General features: G+C 64.1%; 3 protein-coding genes across 7 annotated transcripts; 1 reads left to right on the top strand and 2 right to left on the bottom strand.

Moving 5' to 3' along the window:
* Positions 1-29: 29 nt before the first annotated feature.
* On the bottom strand, positions 30-2,358 carry GIPC3 (GIPC PDZ domain containing family member 3). Its single transcript, XM_075038250.1, has 6 exons — positions 2,101-2,358; positions 1,435-1,620; positions 932-1,112; positions 574-686; positions 259-340; positions 30-181 (listed from the first exon to the last, which is right to left on the bottom strand). The coding sequence occupies exons 1-6, from the start codon at positions 2,356-2,358 to the stop codon at positions 30-32; spliced, it is 972 nt and encodes a 323-aa protein (XP_074894351.1).
* A 331-nt stretch (positions 2,359-2,689) lies between these two features.
* On the bottom strand, positions 2,690-11,611 carry HMG20B (high mobility group 20B). Of its 3 annotated transcripts, none has more exons than XM_075038248.1 (10): positions 11,595-11,611; positions 8,784-8,870; positions 6,506-6,611; positions 6,037-6,240; positions 5,693-5,813; positions 5,523-5,575; positions 5,129-5,204; positions 4,615-4,830; positions 4,049-4,181; positions 2,690-3,840 (listed from the first exon to the last, which is right to left on the bottom strand). In XM_075038248.1, exons 2-10 carry the CDS (start codon positions 8,819-8,821, stop codon positions 3,828-3,830), a joined length of 960 nt encoding a protein of 319 aa, XP_074894349.1. In that variant the 5' UTR covers positions 8,822-8,870; positions 11,595-11,611; the 3' UTR covers positions 2,690-3,827. The 3 variants fall into 3 exon arrangements, with proteins under 3 accessions (XP_074894349.1, XP_074894350.1, XP_074894348.1); XM_075038249.1 differs by lacking the exon at positions 11,595-11,611 and adding an exon at positions 9,329-9,382 and having other exon boundaries at positions 8,784-8,873; XM_075038247.1 differs by lacking the exon at positions 11,595-11,611 and adding an exon at positions 9,288-9,303.
* On the top strand, positions 11,439-22,601 carry MFSD12 (major facilitator superfamily domain containing 12). Of its 3 annotated transcripts, XM_075038239.1 has the most exons (12): positions 11,439-11,763; positions 16,106-16,316; positions 18,416-18,539; positions 18,785-18,982; positions 19,253-19,345; positions 19,449-19,541; positions 20,294-20,464; positions 20,747-20,841; positions 21,217-21,347; positions 21,448-21,467; positions 21,502-21,589; positions 22,057-22,601. In XM_075038239.1, exons 1-12 carry the CDS (start codon positions 11,469-11,471, stop codon positions 22,149-22,151), a joined length of 1,614 nt encoding a protein of 537 aa, XP_074894340.1. In that variant the 5' UTR covers positions 11,439-11,468; the 3' UTR covers positions 22,152-22,601. The 3 variants fall into 3 exon arrangements, with proteins under 3 accessions (XP_074894340.1, XP_074894338.1, XP_074894339.1); XM_075038237.1 differs by having other exon boundaries at positions 21,448-21,589; XM_075038238.1 differs by lacking the exons at positions 21,448-21,467; positions 21,502-21,589.
* The last annotated feature ends 1,531 nt before the right edge of the window (positions 22,602-24,132 follow it).

The raw sequence follows: 24,132 nt of genomic DNA, 5'->3' as shown, positions 1-24,132 counted from the left end.
ACACGGGCGAGAGGTACCGCCACCCCCAGCTACTCCTGCCCCCCCTTGGGGTGGCAGACGGCTGCCCACACCTCGGCCACAAATTCCTGGGGGAAGGCAAACTCGCCCAGCACCGAGTCCAAGCCGCGGGCGAGCTGGGCCACGCTGGGGCTCCCCTTCGCCACCTCCACCATCGTCGAGGCTAGGGAGGAGGAGAGGAAGGGTCAGCGGTGGGAGAGGGTCCGGGATGGGCACCCCCTGCCCACCCTGCCCGCTCACCCAGCTCGCTGTCGCGGATGCCCATGTAGCTCTCCAGCAGATCATCCACTCGGCTGGCGGCTTCTTCCTCAAAGGGGGTGGGCTGGGGGCAAGAAGCCCAGCGGGTGGGTGCCAGGGGGTGGAGGCATGGCCCGGGGACCCCCTCCCCGCTCCCACAGAGCCGTGCCCATGGGTGCTGCACACGTGGGCACCCAGCAATGCACCCGGTGGAGGTGCAGTGCTGGGTTCACCTGGGGCATGGGGATGCTCATCCCCACCCCAGTCATGCCGTGAGCATCTATGGGCTCAGGGTGGGGGTCTCTGGGTGGGTCTTACCCCCTCCTCCAGCGTGGCCGGGCCCTGCGCCCGCAGCCGGAGCGTTTCCTTCCCACTGACGACTCTGGCTTCGCCCGGGGACTTGCTGCTCCGCGTCCTCTGCCCGATCATGTCTGCACCCCAGGGTGGTGGAGGGTGAGGGTGCAGGCAGGGCCTGGCACCTCCTGCCCCTCGTCCTGGCCATCACCCAGCCCCAGCCCATGCATGTCCCAGCGCCCCGGGGGGGGGACCACAGGGTGAGCCGTGCGTGGGGAGGGGGTGCTCATGGGCAGCGTGGGCATAAGGGACACCCATGGGTGCAGGGTGGGGATGCGCACGGTTACAGGGTGTTCATGGGCACCCAGGGACCCCGACTCACCGAAGGCCTTTTTGGGCTGCACCAGGCGGAGGGTGAAGGGCTGAGCCCGGGGCAGCTCCCGCAGCATTCGGGCCACCTCGTAGTGCCGGCAGCCCACGATGGTGTGGTCGTTGATGGCCTCGATGCTGTCACCCACACATACCGTCTGGATGCGGTTGATGATGCTCCCCTCCTTGATTCGCTGGGGACCATAGAAGGGGATGGGGGACACACGGTGACAAGGTGGCACCACAGGAAGGACAGACAGACATCGTAGCCCCCATCCCGCCCCACACAAAACCACCTCCGTGGTCCCACGTCCTTTAGCAACCAGGTCAGGCAGGGAGGGTGTCTCCCCCCCCCCAAACTGCATCATGGCAGGGGAAGACCCCCAGGGCCAGGGTGAACCCGGGGGGGACCGATGGCAGTGGGGGGAGTCAGGGAAGGAGCACGATGCCAGCAGGGGATGTCACCCTAAGGGGCTGCAGCCCCCAGCCCCAGCGCAGCCCCCCAGGAGGGTTCACCTTGATGAAAGCATAGCCGGCCCCGTTGTCCGTGATGGTGAGGCCAAGCGCATCCTCCGTCTTGGTCACCTCCACCTCCTTCGTCTCACCCCGGACGTGGGCGAAGATGAAGTCCTCCAGGCCGATCTGTCCCCCCAGCAGCTTTTGCATGTCTACTTTGTGCGTGTTGAGCGTGCAAAAGAGGATCTGCCCCGGGGAACCCCGTCACCAGGGGCTGGGGGATACCCCGGCAGGGCAGAGGTACATTGGTGGTGCCGGGGCAGGAGCCAGCCATGGCCAGATACAGCCAGGTCTGGGTGCTGCTGGAGCAGAGGGGTTCGGGGACACCCAGCCTGCCCAGGGGCCCAGCACTGCACCATCCCTGTCCGCCTTTCCCTCGGCTCCAGGCTACGCGGCAGCTGGCATCAGCCAGGGAATAGGCAGCCCAGGCTCCCTGCCTGTGTGCCAGGAGGGGAAACTGAGGCACGGAGCCACCCAACCACTTCCCAGAGGAGACAAGACAGCCCTGAGATGAAAACGCTCTTTTCCAGGTCGTTTCCACGGCTGCGTTTGCAAGCAGCTGGGGAGCCACAGGACAGCTGGCCACAGACAGTGCCACGGGGTTGGCATCCCCCCCTTTGGGTGCAAAGCCCCCTCCCCGCGCCCTGGCAACCACAGCCCCCTCACCTCAGTGGGCGAGATGCTGAAGACCTCTGCGATTTTGGCATAGAGCTCCTTGACGTTGGTGAAGCCCTCGATGCGCCCCGTGGGGCTGCCGTGGGCCAGCTGCGTGTGAAACACCAGCCTGGGGCGGGCACGGGGGGGGCGAGGGGCCGGGATGCCCTCAGCAGCGGGCGGCTCGGGGGTCCCTGGCTCCTGCCGCACGCCGTTCTCCATGGGGCTGCCCTCCTGGGCCTGCCTGCCGTGCCTGCCCGTCCGACGCATCCCGCTGCCGGCACTGCTGAATTATAGATGGGTGCTGGCTCCCGGCACGGCCGTAAGGCGATCCCCAGGCCTGGGAACCTGATCTGGCAGCGCAGGTAACCCGCCTGGGATCGGGTGAGCTCTGCCATGTAGGAAGGGTCCCGGCCAGGCTGGAGGAGATGGGAGAGCAGCCGGCACAGAGCCGGCTCCATCGCGCTCTCCCCAGCTGGGGTTGGGGGCTGCAGCAACGAGCTCAGGGCTGTCGCCCTTGCTACGCACCCCGAAGTCCCTGGGATTAGTGCTGGGAGCAGCTCCAAAGCCGCCTCCGAGCATGAACACACAGAGCCCGGGCTGGTTGTTTCTCCCACATTTATTTGCTCCCATCTCCATCCCAAGCCAAGCAGCCGCCAGGAGATGGCAACCAGGAGACTCATCTACAGAACACGGACCTCACGGGCAAGAGACAAGCAGTCGCACGCCAGCCCCGGGTTAAACCCAGGGCCAGATCAACGTAGTGCTAGTAAGAAAATAAGACACTCTCTAATTACACAGTCTGAGATTAGTGACAGGCAGCCCCGGGGACAGCCGACCCCAGCACAGCACGGCCAGGACACAGCTGCTGTCACGGTGGTCCCACGATGCAGGACAGGCTCGGGCAACAAAGCAGGAGCCGAAAGCCTGTGCACCGCCCCACGGGCTCCCCACCGTGGGGAGGAAGGGGTAGGTCCCCGGCTCCCCCTCCAGCATGAAGATTTATTTTTTTTTGCCTTCACCGCTGCAGAGCACAGGAGCTGCCCTGCCTGGTCCCAGAGGCGTGGAGGAAGGAGAGGTGACACAGGCAAGGGGCTGAAGGCACCCACAGGGGAGCAGCAAGAGGAAGCGGGAAGATTAAATAAAGTAAAAGAGGCAGGCAGAAGGAAGCCTGCCACCTCACCAGCCGTGGGACAGGGGACCAAGAGGCTCCCTGGGCTGATCTAGGGGCCAGGAGGCAGCGCCAAGCCCCACGGGCTTCCAGGGCACCCGGCTGCCTCCCTTCCATCACAGGCTGGTTAACAGCAGCCCCTGGGTCACCCTGGAAGAGGGTGGCTCACTCCAGGCCAGTAACCCACAGGCACCTCATCTGCCACCGGATAGCCTTTGGAGTCTCTGGTTTAGTGAAGCGGAGCTGCAGGAGCTGGAGAGCTTGCAGGAGAGCGGGGTGGGGGGGATGCTCACATCCACCGCTGACCACCTTGCCCAGCACCACGCTGCTGAGGTCTCTCAGCCCTGTCACCGCTTGGTCCCCAGAAGCTCGAGATCCTTGGAGATGGCGCAGCCACGGGGCCCAGCCGCCCCAGGGCTAGGGGAGGTCCCAGCTCACTTCTCCAGCAAGGTGCATGGGGTGGAGGGGGAAGCAGCCGGACCACCAGCAGAGACTGTCCCTTGCGTGAGCTCCAAGGGACAGGGCCGTGGTCCGGCCGGCCGCAGGCTCCAGGCAGGACTGGTCCTCTTCACAAGTGTTCGCTGAAGAGGGAAGAAAGCAAGGCTGAATTACAGGGGGTTGGCTTCTCTCTCCCACAACTGCCTGCAGCAGCTCTGAGCCCCTCTCTGCCCACACCTTCCCTGCTCAGCTCCCATCACCCACGTGCCACAGGCTGACCCAGTGTTCCCAGTGCTCACCAGGACATGAGGGCCCTTGGGCGCCAGCTCCGGACAGTCCTGCCCAGCTCACCTGGCTATCCGGGACAGGATCTCCTTGATGCGCACCACCAATTTCTCATGCTGCAGTGGGTTGCTCTCGATGGCACTGTGCAGTTTGGCCATGTAGAAGTCCAGAGTGTTCAGCGTGGGGGTCTCCCCAGTGCCTATGAGGTGGCAACCCAGTTAGCAGGGCCAGCAAGTCCCCATCTAGCCCTGCCCATCGTGCTGATGACTGGGGAAGGGTCCCTGAACACTAGGTGCCATCTTCTGCAGCAAGAGAGAGCCCCCACCAACACCAGCCCAAGAACAAAAGAATTTGGGCTAATCTCGGCCTTGCGGGCACAGCTGTGACTATGGCTCGAGAGGACAGTTCCCATCCTGCCCTACCCTGTTATAGGGGAGCCAACTGGCTGTCACATCCCTGAGCTCCCTAGAGAGCCCCCCAAAGTGCTCCAGCATCCCACCCCATCAGCAGATGGGCATTTATCACCACCTTGCTGCCCCCATTTTCACCACGTGCAGAGCCCCAGTGGTGCCCCTCCACATGGCCACCAGGTCCCAGCAGCAGGCTGGTCCCCACGGCTGCCCCGAACTCACCGGGGATGGGGAGGGAGGCGAAGCTGGCGGTGAGGGCCTGCCGCACGGACTGGAGCTGCTGCTGCAAGGCCAGGGTCTGCCTCTCCTCCTGGGCCAGCTCCTGCTCCAGCTTCTCCTTGGCACAGTTCATGCTCTCCGTGTGCTTCTGCAGGATAGCGTTCTGCTCCTCAAACTCCGTGTTCATCTTGCGCAGGCGCCGCAGCTCAGCCTCCCGAGCTGCCGGGACCGTGCGATGTCAGCAGGGGTAGCCCCTCGGACTCTCTCCCTCATCCCAAACCCAATCCCTCCCCCAGCCATGACTTCCAAGAGGCTTAGCGTCGCCAACCCCTAGGCTCCAGCCCTCTATCCAACTTCACCAGGGACCTTTCACAGCCTGGATCTCGCATGCAGCACCAGCCGTGGTCCTGCCCCACGGGATGCAGGCTGCTCCAGCAGTGGCACTGCTTGCTGAAGCCATCCCCCAAGCAAGATGCTGCAGCACCGGCAGCCCCCGCCCTGCAGCCCAGCCCCTCACCTTTGTTTTGGTCCAAGAACTCCTCCGTGAAGATGGGCACGTCGAAGGTGGAGAAGGTGTCGCTGCACTCGCCAGCCTGGGGGACAGGAGGGTACAGATCAGGCAGGGCTGAGCCCTCCGGAGGGGACCCTGTCTCCTTGGGGCTGAGCAGAAAGGAGGCACAGGGACAGGGCAAGGGGTGGCTCTGCCTGGGCAGGCAGGGACGACGGGCAGAGGATGGCTACGTTCTGCCTCCTGCCACTCCAGGCTCTGCTTCAATGGAAAGTAGGCGCCTTGAAGCACAACCGAGTCTCCCTCTGCCCAAACCTGCAGCCAGCCTGGTTCCCATGGGCCAAACCCGTGGTGCCACGTGCCTCAGTTTCCCCACACACAGGTAGACCTGCTGGGGCCTTACCTTGTGCGGGTGCCCATTCAGCAGAGTGTTCACTGCCGCAGAGCCCGCGTCCTCTGGAAAGGAGGAAGGAAGTTACCCCTGGGAGCCAGCCCAGCACCCCTTGAGAGGTTCTGGCAGCACTTGGCCGGATCCTGACAGCGACGCGGGCAGCCACTGCTCCCACAGCCCACCTTTTTTGATCTTTTTCTCCTGGATCTTCTCCGTGCACATCTTGTAGGCCTCTGACTGCTGGTATTCCCGCAGCTCCTTCATGTACTGCTGCTTCTCCCGCTCTGCTTCGTCCAGGTACCGCTATGATCACAGAGGGTCCTCAGCCTGGCCCGGCCCCAGGCTCCCTGGGGGGCTGCTGACCCCTCTCCACTACTTGAGGCCCAGCTCCTGCTCACCAGCCCGCTAGTACTGGGACAAGCTCCCTTTGTGGAGCTGCAGCCAGGCAGCAAGCAAAGTGGTTTGGGGTGCAGGCTCCAGAGCCTGCTGACCAGCCCGGGGGGGGGTCTCTCCTGGGGACCGGTACCTGCTTCTCCGAAAGCTGCAGCTTGCTCCACTCAGCCCCCAGCATCTTGGTGATCTCCGGGAAGGGCAGGTCAGGATGCTGCGTGCGGATCTGCTCGCGCCGCTCATTCAGGAAACGCACGTAGCCCGTCACAGGGGCTTTGGGGCCATTGGGAAGGATCTTCTTCCTCTTCTTGCCCTTCGGCCAGCCCCTCTTCTTCACCGGCTGGCACGCAGCAAAGGGAAAGGGACAACCCGTCACGGATCAGAGCGCACAATGCCATCGTGCCAGCAGGACACAGGAGCAGCCTGCAGACCCGCCTGGGCCTCCCACCCCTCGAGGGAAGGTCTGGGCCTTTTGTCGGGCCACGGCCGCGGCCACAAGCTCGCCTGGGCTGCTGAAGGGCAAGTGGAGGGACAACCCCAGGCTGGGCAACACAGACCCCGCTCCTGGGGACTGTGCGGGGAGGGGTGCGGGCACTGGCGCTCACCTCCTCCTCGCCGTGTGGCTTCTCGCCGCTCGTCCGTGCCGACTCTCCCTTCTCCTGCTTGATGGCCACCAGGAAGTTTCCATGCTGAGCTTTGCCCGTGGCGTGCCTGCAGCCAGAGAGTACCTGTCAGAAAGGGCTGGGAAACCACCAGGACTGATGGCAACACATCCCCCGGCAGCACGGCCTCACGCTCACCAGATCCCCCAGCTCCCACCCACCCAAACAGCCCCCAAACCTGCTACCAGCCCCGCAGCCCCTGCTGCCCTGTGAGGGGAGGACATGGTTGAGTAATGGGGCTCGAGCAGAGCCCAGCACTGGACCAGCAGGGCAGTCCTGGGCACACAAAAGCTGCCCCAACGTCCAATGACGACCCTGAGACCTTTCAGTGACATTTGGAAGGGGGCCAGGAGCTGCCAGTGCTGCTCTTGGGGGCAAGCAACAGTGACGGTCACATCCCTGCATGCCACCATGGCTTGGGTGCACACCTCGACAAGGAGTCCCAAGCAGCATGAACCAGTTGATCCTCCTCTGCAAGGGAGGAGGAGTCATGGGGTTTTGGATCCTGGCTCCAGGGGCACCGCCTGGAAGCATCACCCACACCCTGGACAAGCGCTGCCAGGGATAAGGAGAACCCTCAAGGCAGAGGATGAGGGCAGGGCGCCGGATCAACCTGCTCCAGCCACAACCGCTCCATCAGGTTCCTGCCACCTGCGCCGCCACCGAGACACACCAAGCCACCTCTGAGATGCGCCGAGCAGTAATAACGCAGGTCTGGCGGTCCCGACTCCCGCTCTCCAACTTGCCGCCTCACCTTTACAGATCAGCATCTGCCTTCTGTGGAGGACGCAGGTCCAACACCTGGGTCGGCAGAGCATCCCTGCCCCACCTGAGCACACACAGCCCCGCTGCAGCATCACCCTGCGGCTCCCCGAGCCTCCCTGGCCCCTTCTCCAGCCGGCTCCATCCCGCAGCCAAGCCCCTGTCCCGCTCGCACCCTTTGGTCCCTGACGCAGCTCCTGCTCCGTCGGAGCGTGTCCGCTGGCAGAGTGCCATCGGGCCTCCCGTGCAGGGGGAGACATGAAGGGCTCAGGAGTTGCGGCAAACGGCACTCGACTGGGTTTCATCCAAGTCACAAGACACAGTAACTAGCACAAGGGCAAGCACAAGCCCCGACAAAGAAAGTGCCACTGTGTACTGAAAGCCAGACCGATCCCAACCCACTCAGGATGCACCCCAGAGTCTCCCTCACCTGTTTGTCACATCATGTACCTGGTGTAAACCCAAATCCCCCCCGAGACCCCAGCCTACCACTATCAGGCTAGCACTTGTACGAGCCACCCTTGCAATTAATTTGATGGGGCCCCTTTCTATAAGCCCCCAGGAACATGGCCTGTAACTGCACTGGTCCTGGGGATGGAGGGGGTGCCCAGCACAAACTCTTCCCATCGGGATCTGAGCCCGACCAGCCGCCCTGCACCCCCACGCTCACATGAAAGCCTACGGGAAGGTGTGAGACCATCTCTTCTTCTATATTCTGGGGGGGGGGGGGGGGAAATCATCCCTGAAGTTCTGCACGAACACAGCCAGCCTTAGGCTTTCTTCATCGTCTATAACAGAAACATTCCTGGTGATGCCCATACAGTACCGCTGTGTTCAGCTGCCACGGCCGGGAACGCGCCAACACCCTCCACAACCAGACGCCGGATCTCTGCCTCCCCCCCCGCAACCCGGATTCCTTGCGTGCCTAAGGATGCTTTAAAAAGTAAAGTTATTTCAGGCAAGATTCCTCCTCTTATCTGAACCTCCCTGGGCTGGTTTGGTCTGGCATCCACCTCCCTCGTGCTTCCCCATCTGCCTGCCCGGAGGCACCGCGGCCCCGGTGCTCTCGCCCCTGTGCCGGGAGGGACGGCGGTGGACGCCAGCTGAGGACATTCACGCGGTTCACCCCGCGTGAATTAAGACCTCGCTGGTCTTAATCTCACAAAACGCTGCTTTTACACCAGGTCTCCCTTTGCCCCGTACTAATTAGCCCAGCTGGGTGGGAGCACAAGCTAACGAAGCAGGTATGGGGAGAGGGGTGCAGCCCACAGTAGGGGACAGGGGTCCCCAAAACACACAGGAGGCCCCCAAGGCAAGACTAAAGCCACCCTTTAGCAAGGGACAAAGGACCGGGGCCTGGCAAGGGACAGGGTGACACGGAGCAGCTCCTGGCACACAGGAGGACACGGGGACCCCAGAGCGGGGCGAGGGGAGTGGGTGGTGAGGGGGGGGCACTTACAGCATCCCGGCAGGCAGCTGCTTGGCGCTGTGGGCCATGGGTCCGGGGGGGGGGGGGGCCTCGCCAGCACCTCTCGGGTCAGCACCCCTGAAGGACAGAGCCAGAGCTGGCACCCACACCCGAGGGGGGCCGCTCCGGAGACGGGGCGGGGGGGGCTGGTGCTGCAGCAGCTCCAAGGGGGGCAATTCGGCAGCCCCCCCCCTCCCGCCATTCCACGCTCCCTGGCCTGTCCCCCCTCCCCCGCCAAAGACCACCCCACTCGGAGAAGTCTTCCCCGGGGGGACATCGCAGACCCCCACCCCCAAATGCCATCTCCTCCCCAGCCAGACCCCCCCCCCCTTTAGTCTCTCCAGCTCTTCCAGACCCCCACGGAAGCCCCAGCCCCCCCCCCCCCAGGGTCCCAGCACGAGCTCCAGCCCCCACTCCCCGCACTGAAACCCCCTCCGCTGTGCCCACCCCCCCGCGGTGTCCCGGGATCCCACCGGTGCCCCCCAACAGACTCACCCCCATACATCCCCCCCCCCGCCCCCGCCCCAACTTTCCTGGCGCCACCGGCGCCCCTCCACCGCCCTTCCTCGCCTGGCCACGCCCCTCTATTATTATGCAAACTAAAAGCCCTCCTCGGCGCTTCCGATTGGCCGCTGCCGCCGAACCGTGGAAGGCGCAGCCTAACGCGGATTGGCTGGAACGGTTTACATCAGAAGTAAGCGGCGGAGGGAAAGGATGAGGGGAGGAGGGGGCGGGGCCGGCCGGCGCGGCGCGTGCGCGCCCGTGGAGTTCGCTGCGCGCGGCAGGCTGCCCGGCCAATCAGCAATCGGCGTTGGGGACGAGGAAGCGTTGTGGGGAGGGCAGCGCCTTAAAGGGGCAACGACACGAGAGAGGTGGGGTCCACTGCCACCGACCCCCTGTGGGTGCCCCCAGTGCCCCCCCCCGGCGTCCAGGGCGGGGAGACCCGGGAGGGACCTCGGGGGTGTCCAGTGGCCCCAGTGTGCCCTCACTGCTCCCAGTATCCTCCCATTGCTCCCAGTAGCCCCCGTGCCCACCTCAGGGCTATCCCAGGGACTCCAGTTAACCTTCTCCACTGCTCCCAGCAACCCCAGTACCCCACGGCTGCTCCCAGCGGTCCCAAGGCCCACCCTTGGGGTCCCAATGGCCCTGAAGGCCCCCATGCTGGTCCCACTGATCCCAGTACTGCCCATACTGGTTCCAGTGACCCCAGTGCCTACTCAAGAGGAGGTCCCAGTCACCCCAGTACCCCCCCACTTCTCCCAGTGACTCCAGTATCCACCCAAGGGGTGGTTACCCCAGAGTCCCAGCGACCCCAGTACACCCTTCCACTACTCCCAGTAAAGCCAGTACTGCCCATAATGGCCCCAATCACACTAGTACCTACTCAAGAGGAGGTCCCAGTCACCCCAGTACCCCCCCACTTCTCCCAGTGACTCCAGTATCCACCCAAGGGGTGGTTACCCCAGAGTCCCAGTGGGCCCAGTACTCCTCTCCACTGCTCCCAGTGACCCTAGTACTGCCCATAATGGCCCCAGTCATCCCAGTACCTACTCAAGAGGAGGTCCCAGTCACCCCAGTACCCCCTCACTGCTCCCAGTGACCCCGGTACTGCCCGTACTGGTCCTAGTGATGCCAGTACTGCCCATAATGGCCCCAACCACACCAGTACCTACTCAAGAGGAGGTCCCAGTCACCCCAGTACCCCCTCCACTGCTCCCAGTAACACCAGTACTGCCCATAATGGCCCCAGTCACCCCGGTACCTACTCAAGAGGAGGTCCCAGTCACCCCAGTACCCCCCCACTGCACCCAGTGACCCCAGTACTGCCCATACTGGTCCTAGTGATGCCAGTGCTGCCCATAATGGCCCCAACCACACCAGTACCTACTCAAGAGGAGGTCCCAGTCACCCCAGTACCCCCCCACTACTCCCAGTGACCCCAGTATCCACCCAAGGGGTGGTCACCCCAGAGTCCCAGTGACCCCAGTACTACCCATACTGGTCCTAGTGATGCCAGTACTGCCCATAATGGCCCCAGTCACCCCAGTACCTACTCAAGAGGAGGTCCCCGTCACCCCAGTACCCCCCCACTGCTCCCAGTGAGCCCCATATTCCCCTCCACTGCTCCCAGTCACCCCAGTCCCTACTCAAGAGGAGGTCCCCGTCACCCCAGTACCCCCCCACTGCTCCCAGTGACCCCAGTATCCACCCAAGGGGTGGTCACCCCAGAGTCCCAGTGACCCCAGTACACCCTTCCACTACTCCCAGTAAAGCCAGTACTGCCCATAATGGCCCCAATCACACTAGTACCTACTCAAGAGGAGGTCCCAGTCACCCCAGTACCCCCCCACTGCCCCCAGTGACCCCAGTCCCCCCCCAAGCAGGGGGTCCCCCTGACCCCAGCCGTCACCCCCGCGTCCCAGCGACCCCAGTAACCTCCCCCCCCCCCTCCCGCCCCATCCCCAGTGCCCACCCCCAGGTAGCCCCCGGGCGACTCCCCGCCCGGCGCGGGAAGGCGGCGACCCCTCGGGGTGGCCGGTGGGTGGGAGAAGGGGGCCGAGCCGCCCCCAGAGCGGGGGGGGGGGGGATGGCGGGGCCGGGCAGCGCCGTAGCCTCGCCCCGCCCTGTCCCGTCCCCGTCCCCGTCCCGGGCGCTGCGGGCCGGCGGCGGCGCGGTATGGCGGAGCCCCCGGCGGGAGCAGCGGCGGGAACCGGAGCCGCGGAGCTGCCGCTGCGGGCGCGGTTGAGCTTCGCGGCCGGGCATTTCCTGAACGACCTGTGCGCCTCGCTGTGGTTCACCTACCTGCTGCTCTACCTGCACGCCGTGCTGGGCTACGGCCACCGCCTGGCCGGGGCTTTGCTGCTGGCCGGGCAAGTTGCCGACGGACTCTGCACGCCGCTCCTGGGCTACGAGGCCGACCGCTCCGCCGGCTGCGGCCGCTACGGCCGGAGGAAGTCCTGGCACCTCGCCGGTGGGTGCTGGGGGGGGGGGGGGTTGCTGGGATGTTCTGAGCTGGGGGAGCCTTTCTGGGGGTGCCCTGGGTGGGGGGGACACACGGGATCCGGGGTGCCTTTCTGGGGTGGGGGGGGGTCAGCCCTGGGGATGCTCTGGAGGGGGGGGGGTGTGTGGAACCAGGGTGCCCTACGTGGAGGGAAGCGTCCCTGAAGATGGGTGGCCCTCAGGAAGCCTTTTTGGGGTGGGGGTCAGCCCCAGGGAAGCCTTCCTGAAGATGGGTGGCCCTCAGGGAGCCTTTCTGGGGGGGGGGGGTGTCAGCCCTGGGGATGCTCTGGAGGGGGGGTGTGTGTGGAACCAGGGTGCCCTACGTGGAGGGAAGCGTCCCTGAAGATGGGTGGCCCTCAGGGAGCCTTTCTGGGCTGGGGGCCAGCCCCAGGGAAGCCTTCCTGGAGCCCCCCTGCGTGGAGCGGGGAACAGCCCCTGTGGCAGTGAGGTGGGGACAGGATCCCCCCCCAGATGGAGAGGGGTAGCCCCAGGGGCGAGCAGAATTGGGTGCCCTGCGGCAGAAGGGAGCAGCCCCCCCACCTGTGGAAAGGGGGCTGCTCTGGGGGAGAGGGGCTTTCCTGGGTGCCCTGTGTGGAGGGTGAACCAGCCCTAGGTGATATCAGGGCAGAGGCAGCAGCGCCCTGGGTGGGGGGAGATGGGCCCAGGGTGCTCTGCGTGACGGGGCGCAGACCAGGAGGTGCCCATACGGAGGGGCAGCATCCCCCATGGCAGTGAGGTGGGGACTGGGGCGCCCTGTGTGTAGGGGACAGCGGGGTGCTCCGGGATCCCCCAGGCGTGAACCTGGATGGGGAAGGGGCACTGTGGCATCCCCATCCTGTCCGGGCACTGTCCCTACCCCGGTGGCCTGTGCCACAGCAGCGGGTGCTGCCTGGGCGCTCACAGCCCGGGGGTCCCCGCTGTCCCTCGGGCCATACCTGTGTGGCGGCAGGGTCTGCAGGGTCCCCCCTGCATGGGGGTGGCATCGAGTCAGGGTGAGAGCTGTGTGTTTAGCTACAGCAAGAACGAGACCAATAGTAAAATCTGGGCTTTCCCAGGAGCCCGGGGATTTACCAGGGACTTGCCAGCGGCCAGGCAGCTCTTGGTTGTCCCCACGGGTGTCCCTGGGGCACGGGGCCCGTGACTGCGCCGGGGCTGGGCACCCCATGTGCTGTGTTTGCAGGGCAGCGCTGCCCGGACGCAGGGGGAGGAAAGCAGCTGGCACCTGGTGAGTAAGGGCCCCGTGGGGATGCAGAGGAGGCACCGGCTAAGCAAGAATTATTAACAGGCGCTCGTCTTGCATCATGCCCTGGGGTCAAAAAAATGCAATGAAGTGCAGGGGCTGGTGGGGTTTCCTGTGTCTGGGTCCCTCTCTGAGGGGACGGCGTGACCTGGAGAAGGGTCCTCCGTGTCGCAACTGGTGCGGGAGCCTACCCCATCCCTGGTAAGGTGGTGATGGGGAATGGGGCAGTTAGCGTGAAGAAACGTCCATCGACAGCCAGAGATAAAGACTCTCGGTACTTCCTCCTGGTAACGGCATGGTAATGCCCGAGTGTCAGCTCGCTCGGAGTGGACCCATGTGGAGAGGGGACGGTTGTAGTGTGGGTGCTCTTATCTTGATCCCAAATTTATCTCGGCCAACCGCTTCATGCAACTGAATGATAAGGCGGCTGATCTCCCCAGAGTTTTGCTTGGCGAGTCAGGGAGGGTGTTGGGAGGTGGGGGGTCAGCTTCACCCCCCTGCTGCGGTGTCAGCCAGATCTGTGCCCTAGATTTAGGGAAGTGGCTGAAGCTGTACTCCCCCCTGTCCCGGGGCAGGTCAGCTCCAGCTGGGTGCTGCTTAGCGTGCAGCGAAAGGGAAGTTCTGAATCACGTCTTGCACAGGGGCTGCAGCTACCCCAGCCAGCTCCGCTCTCTGCTGCGGGGAGCACAGCACCCTGCCCGGCCCTGCCTGCTTCGGCAGCACAGGTGGAGTCTGGAAGCATGGATGGAGGCTCCGTTTCCCTGCCCAGAGCCTGCGTTATTCCTAGAAGGTGGGGGCTACCCCACCGCCTGCCTTGGCCGACCGCAGTGCGACTGAGCGGTGCCGGCAAACCCTTTGGAACCGGCTGTGCCAGTACCGCTCTCGGCTCTCTCGGTCACACTGCGGTGAGATGTTTCGCGTGGGAGCGGGGCGTCTCATCTGGTGGCAACCCGTGCTCAGATCAGAGGAAACCGCAGCCTCGGGGGGGGAGATACCACGAGTTGCTATCGGTGGCATCTCTCCACCACGGTGCTGGGCCGCCAGTGCCGGCGGTTGTGGGTGGCTCACCCCGCACGCCGGCCTGCCTGCTTGCCAGCTTTTTTGGGGGGCAGCTTCCTGCCACAGTGAGCTGGGAAGGGTGAGTAGCTCTTTGCTGTCTGAGCCAGTCCGGCAGTGATATCCCAAATTCCCTGCCCCGGGCGCGTGTGCTGTGCAGCCTGGCATTCCCGTGATCCTGTCCCGCAGGGTCCAGAGATGAGAGCCTGGACCCGTTGCTGCCTGCCCGGGGCTGCTGCAGGGATGGGCAGGGTGATCTTGGGGTGCTCCCGTGACCCCACTTGGGAGAGCGGGCTGTTCCCAAGACCCCTCTGGCTCACAGTGAAGTAGCATTTGCTTGGGCAGACCCAGGGATATGTGGGTCTCGGGATGCAGCTCGCAGCCCCATGCCAGAGGAGCACGGCTCCATGGGGGTGGCCGGTGGGGGTGGCCCCAGTTGATGGGCACTGCCTGTCCCTGGGGGGCACAAAGAGGAGGGAGTGACGAGTCTCCTGCATGTGCGATGGCAGCGATGGCTCGTGGGTGGGTGCAGGAGCGGACCTGGAGGCTGCAGCAGCCTGGGGTCCGCAGCTCCTGCCCCAGCAGTCCCCTGGGGATGTGGGCAAGTACCTCTTAGGGGACTGCAGAGCTCAGCCCAGCGGGGCTGTGGGACTGGGGAGCGGGCAGAGCCTCTGCGATCCTCCAGACGGGGCTCGCTTAAAACCAACAGCCCTGTAACGGGGAACAAAGGAGGTCTGGTCTGGTTTGAACCTTCTTGGACCCTTCATGTCCCGGTGGCTTGTCTGCGGCAGAGGCACTGCGGTGTGCTCGAGTCCCCTGTCCTTCGGGGACCTCCTGGAGCACCAGAGCCACCTGTGAGCTGGCGCAGGGCAGCACCCAGCACCCTGCTGGGGTCCTTGCTCAGGATGGATCCGAGCTGGGCTGGGATCATTGCTGCCTGCCCTCAGCACAGGGAGAACTGCTTTGCCCTGGCCCTGCAGCAGCTGTGGTGGCTGTGCAACGTGGAAGCAATGATGAGGAGGAACTGCTGTTCGTGGATGAGAGGAGGAGAAATCCCTTTGTGAGGAGGAGTATCTTGCAAAGACCCCTGGAGAGGGGACCTTGGGGACCTGGCAAAGTGGCTGCAAGTTCCCCTCAGCGATAGGAACAGGTTCCCGTGGCTTTTCGGCAGCGACCAGTGAAGCTGGGGACACGCAGGACAGGGTGCGCGACTGTCTCCGCGTCGGCGCCTGGGCCTCGGGAACAACGGAGCATCTCAGCAGATGTGCTCCGTAACCTTGTGAAAGGGGAGGGAGAAGCCAGCCTGTCCCTGCCTGCTCCACGCAGGCGTCCCCACGCCGTCACGCTGCGGCAGAGGGAGGAGTCTGGCTCTGCTGTCCCTGACTCAGCTGGGACCTTCCCATGGCTCAGAGCCTGGCATGGGGGGCAGATCTGCTCCTGTCCCCCCGCATCGCGACGGGGGTGTCCCTGGCCATCGCTCTGCAAGTGGCTTCTGCAAGCATGGAGGGAGCGTGGCTACCTCTGCTAGCCCCACGGGAGAAGGGACAAGGGGGGTGCCTTATCGCCCTTGGGCAGACATCAGGGCGGCACGTGTCCTTCGGGCTGGTTATCTGCACGCTGGAGATGGAGAGAGAAGCCCTCCGTGGCTCCAAGTCGTGATGGTGTGAGGGTCTGTCCTCTGGTGTTTTGAGGGGGGCAGAGCAGGTGCGAGATTGTGCTGCAGTTTGTAGGGGGAACTTGACTGGGGAAAAGTCTGCTGACAAGCGTCTGTCTTGCTGTTGGGTGCAAGAGGGAAGGACATCACCCTGTGCAGGACGGGGTGAGGGGGGGATCTGGGGCTCCATGTGTCTCACCTGGCTCGGGGAAGGTGCCCATCTCCCTCCCCAGCCCTGTGGGGTAGGACCTGTCCTAGCAGAGGGCTGGCTGTGTCTGTCCACCTGTGTCTGAGCCAGCTGGGGCTGTTGGGGTCCCAGGGAAACAGGGCTCGCAGCCTCTCACAGCTCCGCTCTCTTCCCAGGCACCACCTGCGTCCTCGTGTCCTTCCCCTTCATCTTCAACCCCTGCCTGGGTTGCAAGGAGAACACGCCGGAGTGGGCAGCCTTCATCTACTACCTCCCCTTCATCATCATCTTCCAGTTCGGCTGGGCAGCCACACAGATCTCCCACCTGTCCCTCATCCCTGAGCTGGTGACCACTGAACATGGGAAGGTGGAGCTCACAGCTTTCAGGTGAGCACAGCCAGACCTGGGTGTCCCCTGAACCTGGGGGAGCAGCCCTGCCTGCACCAGGTCCCATCACTTGTTTGACGAGAGGTCCCCTTGGTGCCACGGGTCTGGCATGGCACACTTGAGTCCTCGGTATGGCAGGACCGGGACTGGGCCGTGTGGGTGTCCTGCAGGATGTGTCCAAGTGACATTGGTTGTGGTAGGCTGACCCTGGCTGAACGCCATGTGCCCACCAAAGCCGCTCTATCACTCCCTCCCTCAGCTGGACGGGGGAGAGAAAATATAACAAAGGGCTTGTGGGTCAAATAAGGACAGGGAGAGATCACTCAAACAATTACTGTCACAGGCAAAACAGACTCGACTTGGGCAAAATTAACTTAATTTATTGCCAATCAACCAGAGTAGGGTAATGAGGATTAAAACCAAATCTCAAAACACCTTCCCCCCACCCCTCCCTTCTTCCCAGGCTCAGCTTCACTCCCTGATTCTCTACCTACCCCCCCTGCAGCAGCGCAGGGGAATGGGGGTTACGATCAGTTCATCACATGTTGTCTCTGCCACTTCATCCTCCTCAAGGGGAGGACTCATCACATTCTTCCCCTGCTTCAGCATGGGGTTCCTCCCACGGGAGACAGTCCTCCATGAACTTCTCCAACATGGGTCCTTCCCACGGGCTGCAGTTCTTCACGAACTGCTCCAGCATGGGTCCCTTCCACGGTGTGCAGTCCTTCAGGAGCACACTGCTCCACCGTGGGTCCCCCACGGGGTCACAAATCCTGCCAGAAAACCTGCTCCGTGGGCTCCTCTCTCCACAGATCCGCAGGTCCTGCCACGACTCTGCTCCAGCACGGGCTTCCCACGGGGTCATAGCCTCCTTCGGGCACCCACCTGCTCCAGCATGGGGTCTTCCCCAGGCTGCAGGTGGAGATCTGCTCCACCGTGGACCTCCATGGGCTGCAGGGGGACAGCCTGCCTCACCAGGGTCTTCCCCACGGGCTGCAGGGGAATCTCTGCTCCGGCACCTGGAGCATCTCCTCCCCCTCCTTCTTCACTGACCTTGGGGTCTGGAGAGTTGTTTCTCTTACATGTTCTCACTCCTCTCTCCAGCTGCAGTTTCTGTTCCCGCCACAACTTTTTTCCTTTCTTAAATATGTTATCACAGAGGCGTTACCACTGTCACTGATGGGCTCGGCCTTGGCCAGCAGCAGGTCCGTCTTGGAGCCAGCTGGCGTTGGCTCTGTAGGATAGAGGGAAAGCTTCTAGCAGCTTCTCATAGAAGCCACCCCTGTAACCCGCCTGCTACCAAAACCTTGCCACACAAATGCAATACACTGGTCTTCTGTGTTGGTGGCCCAAACCCTTTGGTGCCAGGAGGGAATATCTTGATGCCAGGGATGTTAGTGACACAGCCCGTGGGACACTTCTGTGAGCTGGAGGCACTTCTCCTTCAGGACTGGAGAGTGATGCTCATAGGGGAGGAATAGATGCCCCCAGGAGGAGTTGGGCATGGTCGTGTGCAGGCTGTCCCATAGGCAGGGATGGCCCCACGGCCAGGCTGGGCAGCACATGCAGGTCCGTGTGCGGAGCCCAGCTCAGCACCGCTTATCTGGCAGGATCAGGCTGTGGGAAAGAGTGTTTTATCAGGTGGAGCAGGGCTTGATTATCTGCCTCAGTGGGAGGAAGTTCCCCTTCTGGCAGGTGAGCAGGACCGCAGCACAGCCGGGCAGAGAGGATGTTGGGGCAAGTGCTGGGGTAACCCTGGGGCCAAGGCATCCGGCTCTGGGGGCACTGGGTCAGGCAGCTCAGGACATCCTTGGGGCAGAGGTGTGCTGTGACGGGAGGGTGGACAGGCTAACCCAGAGGGATCTTGTTTTCCTCCCAGTCATGCCCCGAGGCTTGGGGGCTTGGGAGGTGCACTGCTAAGGCTAATGCCTGGCCAGATGCTGTGTGCTCTTGGAGGTGTTGCCTGAGCAATGACGCTGGGGTGCAAAGCTGACTGTAGCGTGCCTGGCTTGGAGGGCAGCCTTGGGTTGAGGTGTCCCCACGATGCCTGGAGCTGTGCTCCTCCCTCCGCATCACTCTGAGGTGCTGTCTCCCCTCAGGTATGCCTTTACTGTCATGGCCAATATCACAGTTTATGGCCTGGCCTGGCTCCTGCTGAACTTCCAGGTGGACCAGCCTGACCGCACAGAGCACCTAGGCATCCAGGATGTCCCTATATTTCGGGTGAGTGGCAGGGCTCAATCCCTGGGGTCCTCTCTTCCCTGGGTGGGACATGGCTCAGCTGAGGAGGTACCAAAGGGAGTGAAATAGCAGTCCCCTGAAACCTCACCTACTGCACTGGGCAGGGGCTGCACTGAGCTCTCCCTGGGGTTTTGGAAACCCCTCTTTATCCACCAGACTGCTGGGGGTTGGATGATGGGCAGGCAAAGGGCACCCCATGCTATGCTCACCCCCTTTGTCTCACCCAGAACCTGTCCCTCATTGTGATGGGGCTGGGGGCCGTGTTCTCCCTCATCTTCCACCTGGGCACCAAAGAGAAGCCATACCCGCCGGGCTCGCTGCCCCAGCTGGAGGAGAGCACGCCCCTGCTGCAGAAGGAGCCTACGAGCCCCCCACACCCACTGCTGATCTGGAAAGACTGGCTGCTGGAGCCTGCCTTCTACCAGGTATGGCTGCGGGCAGGGCTTGCGGCACCTGTCCTGGGCTGCTGCCCTGCCTGGGTGCTGTGGGCATCCTCTGGCAATGGGACGTGCCCCTGGTGTGGATGAGGGTGGAGAGATAGGCTGTCCTGGGCACCCACCTACCACGTCAGGGGGGCTGTACTCTTCTCAGTGGGCATCTGTGCCATGACAGGATTGGGCTTGGAAGGTGCCAGTCTTCCCTACCTCCAGTTTGCATGGGCTGAGCAGTGCTGCCCTGTCTCTGTCCCCTCACAGGTCGCGGTGCTCTACATGTCCACCCGGCTCATCGTCAACCTGTCCCAGACCTACATCGCCATGTACCTGACCAACTCGCTGCTGCTGCCCAAGGTGGGCGCAGGGCAGGTTCCTGCCTGTGTGTCAAGGTTGCATGAGCAGGGGTCCTGTGCTGATGGTCCGGTGCTCATCTTCTCCCTGTCCTCGTCTCTTGCAGAAGTACATTGCCACCATCCCCCTGGTGATGTACATCAGTGGCTTCCTCTCCTCCTTCCTCATGAAGCCTGTGAATAAGTGGATAGGTCGAAATGTGAGTCCTGGGGGCCTGGTGATGTTTGAGATAGACCCAAGGAGAGGCCATGGGGCCAGATCCTGACCACACAAGTGAGCAGAGTACTCAGCACACCTGAGACTGACTGGAGAGCAGGGACCCCTTGTGCATCCTCTGTAGATGACCTCCTGCTGCAGCCTGGGTCCCGCTGGGATAGTATGGGCAGTGGGCAGGTTGAAGGGGCATGGGCCTATCCTGCACATCTCCGAGGCTGGGAAAAGTGATGCTGGTTTAGAGTCAGCCTGTCCTGTGCAGCCCCAACCAGGCTGGGAGAGCCTCATGGTGCCCATGAGAGGCAGAGGGAGGGTTTGGCTGAGCCACCCTGGACAGACATGGGGGTCTCTGCAGTGCCAGCAGGAAGGGGCTGCCCCTCCAGTGAATCCCCCGTCCCCACTGCAGCAAGCACTGCACCCCGATAAGCCCCCACCTCTCCTGCCAGTTGGGTGTCCCCGTGCCCTACGCAGGCACCATGCCTACAGCTCTGCTGGGGGCTCAGCTCTTAGGCTGCGGCCAGCGCTGTAAGACAGCCTGGACCACCGCGAGGACCTTGCTGTTTGGGGGCTCCTTGTTTAAAACCAGCTGGGAGAGAGCCAGGGCTGTACCCTGTGGGTCCAAGGCAGCAGCTGGCCCCCATGCCCTCCCCGTTCACCCCTGCCTTGCTGGGTGTCGGCCAAGCTGGGGTCTAAGCTTTCCCTTTTCCCTCTACCTGTCCCCACGCTGGCCCGGAGCAGTTGACCTACTTCGTGGGCATCCTGGTGATCTTGGCCTTTGCCTCCTGGGTGACCCTGGCCAGGCAGATGGGAGCAGAGATCTACGGGGCAGCCGTGCTCCTTGGGGCTGGCTCCGCCGCTATCTTGGTCACCTCCCTCTCCATGACAGCAGACCTCATCGGCACCAACACGGTACGTCCGCTCCTCCCGACCGGGATGGACCGGGGTGTCACAGCGGGGCTCGGAACCCCTGGGCTGGGGCGGTCACTGATGTGGGATCAGGGGGGATGGAGACCCCTGTGAGGGGGCTCTTCTCTGGGGGTGCAGGCAGCCCTATCCCCTGTGCCCGGGCTCTGCTGTAATATGGACTCTGCCCATGAGAGGGCATAAGGCTCTCGCTGCCGGCGCCCGCTGGGCTGCGTGGCAGGGATGGACTCGGCACAGTGGCCGATGAGGTTTCCTCTCCCCTCGCAGCACAGCGGCGCATTCGTCTACGGCGCCATGAGCTTCACCGACAAGATGGCCAACGGCCTGGCTGTGATGGCAATCCAGAACCTGCATCCGTGCCCGTAAGCATCCCTGCAGGTCAGGAACCCTCCCAGTGGCAGCTCTGGCCACATCGTTTGGGGGCCAGGCAGCAAATATTCCTGGTTTGGAGTGAGAGGCATGGGTGGAAACCAGCTCTGAGTTGTCTTAAATCCTTCCTCAACTTCTCTTTTGGCCCTAGACAAGGGCTGCATCTGTGGGATGCGTGAAGGGGCTGGGGATCTCAATGTCCAGCATGCTGCCCTCTTCTTGCCTTGGACCTTTCTTTGCGTCCCAGTGTGAGCCAGTCCCAACACTGAGGACGTGGGACCACTGTCAGCAGCCCCAGGGCGCTTGGGCAGCACTGGGCCAGGCTCCGGTCCTGGCCACCAAGCCACATCCCTGCCTTCTCCCTGCAGGACCGAGCTCTGCTGCCCTGCCTGTGTCAGCTTCTACCACTGGGTGATGGTGTCTGTCACTGGAGGCATTGCCATTGCTGCTATCGCCTCTCTGTGCTGCATCATGGTCTGGCCCATCCGTATCCGCTACCGTGAGTGGGGCTGGGGGCGCTGGGGGGGGGGGGGGCAGGCATGTGGCTGGGAGCCCTGTGTCCTGTGCCAGCCTGGGCTAAAGTGAAAGTGTCTTTCCAGATGGCCCCGGCTGCAGGGAGGTGGCAGGAGCCCTATCCCGGCAGGAGTGGGGAGGTGGCAGGAGCCCTGTCCCAGCAGGAGATCCTGTGGCAGGGCTGGCTGCGGGGACGCTTGTGGCCCTGCCCGCAGGGGGACCCTCATGGTAGGCACACGGGGCAGGACCACCATCTCGCTTCTGCTGCTCCTGGCCCTGGAGCCGGAGGCTGTGCCTGCTTGCTGTGTGCTCCTGGAGGGCAGGATCCACCTGCGATGGCCGTGCTGATGCTGGCACCCCTTGGGTCACCAAGGGGTGGCGGGGGCTGCTCCGCGTGCTGGTAGCCAAATGCGGGGGGCAGGGGATGGGGATGGGGTGCCTCTTGCCAGGCCGGGGACCCAGGCACCCGTGCTCAGTGCCAGCTCAGCAGCTGCCTCTCTGCCCTGCTGGATGCCTGTGTCTTGCTCTGGGGTGGGGGGAGAGGATAGACACCCCCTGTGCTGCCTTGGGGATGTGCTAGGTAGGGCCCGTTATGCCATTCGCAGGAGAGTCCTGAAGGTCGAGGCCAGCACGTGGTGGGTCACCCCAGCAGCTGCAATGGCTCCTAACCTGTCCCTTCCCTCCCCTCCCCGCAGATGCCGTCTGCCTGCAGGGGCTGAGCGAAGCGGAGACCCCCTACGGCGTGACAGAGAGCGTCGAGGGAATGAGCCAGCACAGCACCGTCAACTGAGCCGGGCCCGTGACCTCGGCCACCGTGGTGTCCACGGCCACCGTGGTGTCCACGCCGCTGAGCTCTGCCTGGAGGGACCCTCGCGGCGGGGGGATGGCGCTGGGACGGGGGTGCTGGGCTGGGGGTGGGGGGTGGCCCCCTGCCCTGTCTCCCTGTCACCTTGCACTGGGTTCGCGTCCCCCTCACACACCCCCCCCTCCCCATGTCCTGCCTGGGGACTCGTGAAGGATGTCACCCTGTGCTTGCACAAGTATAACACTAGAAGGCTCTGGGCCGGGTGGCGGGGGTCCGTCCCAGCACAGGGGACAGGTGCCCGGCCCTCGGTTTTAACCTGCTTTTTTAAGGTCAGTATGTACAAAAGGCACTTTTTAAAGGAGGAGAAAAAGGAGAGGAAAAAAAAACCCCAAACAACAAAGCACCTCTAACCGCGGATGAATGTTCTTAGTGTCTTTCCTGCCGCGCTCGGGCAGCACCCTCGGGACCTGGGCTCTGCTCCTGGGGGTGGGGGACGCCCACGGCTGGGGGGAAACAGGAGCAAGGCAGGGGCGTGCACAAGGGCTCCGCGGGCCGTGACCCAACGGTGCTCCCCCTTGCTCCTTTACTGCTCCACGGAGACGGAGGCCCCAGCACCGGGGGAAGTGTGTGTGTGTGGGGGGGGAATCCGGCAAAGCGGGAGAGAAGCCCCCAAGATGGCCGCCCTCAACAACGATGGCGGCTGCGCCCGCAAACAAAATGGCTGCCGCGCAGCAGCGCTGCAGCCCAATGATTGGTGTCTGTGCGGGTGTCCCGCCCCCCCCCCGGGGCAGGGCAACCAATGGGGGCGCTCATTGCCTTAGCGGGGCCGGAGCCGGCGGCAGCCCCGCGGATAGAGGCCGGCGGGACCGGACCGGCTTCCCCCTCGCCTCGGCCCCGCGGTGGGGCCCGGGTCCCCGCTGCTCCCGGCACGGGAGGCTCCGGCCCCCGCTGAAGGCAGCGCGGGGTGAAGGCCAGGCTGCCCCAAGCCGCGGGTGACTCGACCGCCTCGACCCCCGTGTGCCCGCGCTGCCGTCCCGGGGCAGCTCGGCGGCTCCCGGCACCTGCTCCCTTGGGGCCCGGCCCCTGCGGCCTGCTGGCGGGACGGGGACGGGTCTGGTGCCGCAGCTCGGGTCGTTTCCCGTCAGCAATAAACCCTTCGGTGGGGGGAAGTGAGGCGTGAGGCGCCCTCTTCCCTGTCCCGCCGGGTCGGCCGGGCGCCGGAGGGGTCGGCAGCCGGGTGACTGCCGTGTGACCGTGAGTCACCCGGGGCGGAGAGGCCGTGCGGCGAGGCACGGCAGACAGGCATATGCTGCTGCTGTCTGGCAGTGCCTTCCTCAGTCCCCTTGGGCAGACCGGAGCTGGGACTCGAGGCCACCCCGACCCGGCAGGCTTGGGGGGGATCAATGATGGCGGCCACGGGGGTCCTGGTGCCGCCCTGGGAGCACTCGACGGGTCCGGGGGTCCCTGGCTGTGCCGTGCTGTGGGGTGCCCATTCTGGGGGACAGCACCGGCACCCCGGGGCACAGCCAGCCTTGCTGAGTGGCACATCTCACCTCCACCTCGCTGGGGGTCCCGGTGCCGCCCCGCAGCCCTCTCGCCCTCTTGAACACCCTGACCGCCGGGCACCGTGCTGGGGTCAGGCCGCAGGGACCGAGGGCACAAGGGAGACGGGGCTGGGGGGAGATGGGCTCTGGGCGCGTGTGCCCGCGTGTGCGCCCACACGTGGCGTGTCTGCACGTGCACGCCCCGGCGGGTGTGCGCTGCAGGTGTGTGAGCGCTGGCCTGCACGCGTGTGGGGTGCATGCACGTGGGCACTGTGTGCGTGTGCCCTGTGTGCTTGCACACGCGTGTGCGTGATGTGTGCACGTGGGGTGGGCCTCTGCATGTGCAGGGGGCGTGGGCCTGCAGGGCTGCCGTGAACCCCCCGTGGTGAGTGATGGGGAGGGGGTGCTTGGATGAGGGGAGC

Source organism: Buteo buteo, chromosome 10 (assembly GCF_964188355.1).
Source record: "Buteo buteo chromosome 10, bButBut1.hap1.1, whole genome shotgun sequence".
Classification (NCBI taxonomy): Eukaryota; Metazoa; Chordata; class Aves; order Accipitriformes; family Accipitridae; genus Buteo; species Buteo buteo.
The sequence above is the reverse complement of the archived record's forward strand: the minus strand, read 5'-3'. Positions and strand labels throughout refer to the sequence as shown.

What these genes read in the sequence shown, in the direction of transcription:
- HMG20B (XM_075038248.1), bottom strand. Translation starts at nt 8,821, where the DNA reads ATGGCCCACAGCGCCAAGCAGCTGCCTGCCGGGATGCT. An exon ending in AGCCACACGGCGAGGAGGAG is followed by an intron (nt 6,241 to 6,505) that starts GTGAGCGCCAGT and finishes GCTGCGTGCCAG; the next exon opens with CCGGTGAAGAAGAGGGGCTG. An exon ending in CGCCTCCCTCCCCATCCCCG is followed by an intron (nt 4,182 to 4,614) that starts GTGAGTTCGGGG and finishes GCCACCTCATAG; the next exon opens with GCACTGGGGAGACCCCCACG.
- MFSD12 (XM_075038239.1), top strand. Translation starts at nt 11,469, where the DNA reads ATGGCGGAGCCCCCGGCGGGAGCAGCGGCGGGAACCGGAGCCGCGGAG. An exon ending in GAAGTCCTGGCACCTCGCCG is followed by an intron (nt 11,764 to 16,105) that starts GTGGGTGCTGGG and finishes CTCTCTTCCCAG; the next exon opens with GCACCACCTGCGTCCTCGTG. An exon ending in ACTCGCTGCTGCTGCCCAAG is followed by an intron (nt 19,346 to 19,448) that starts GTGGGCGCAGGG and finishes CGTCTCTTGCAG; the next exon opens with AAGTACATTGCCACCATCCC.
- GIPC3 (XM_075038250.1), bottom strand. Translation starts at nt 2,358, where the DNA reads ATGCGTCGGACGGGCAGGCACGGCAGGCAGGCCCAGGAGGGCAGCCCC. An exon ending in CCGGCTATGCTTTCATCAAG is followed by an intron (nt 1,113 to 1,434) that starts GTGAACCCTCCT and finishes TATGGTCCCCAG; the next exon opens with CGAATCAAGGAGGGGAGCAT. An exon ending in GCAGCCCAAAAAGGCCTTCG is followed by an intron (nt 687 to 931) that starts GTGAGTCGGGGT and finishes CCTGGGGTGCAG; the next exon opens with ACATGATCGGGCAGAGGACG.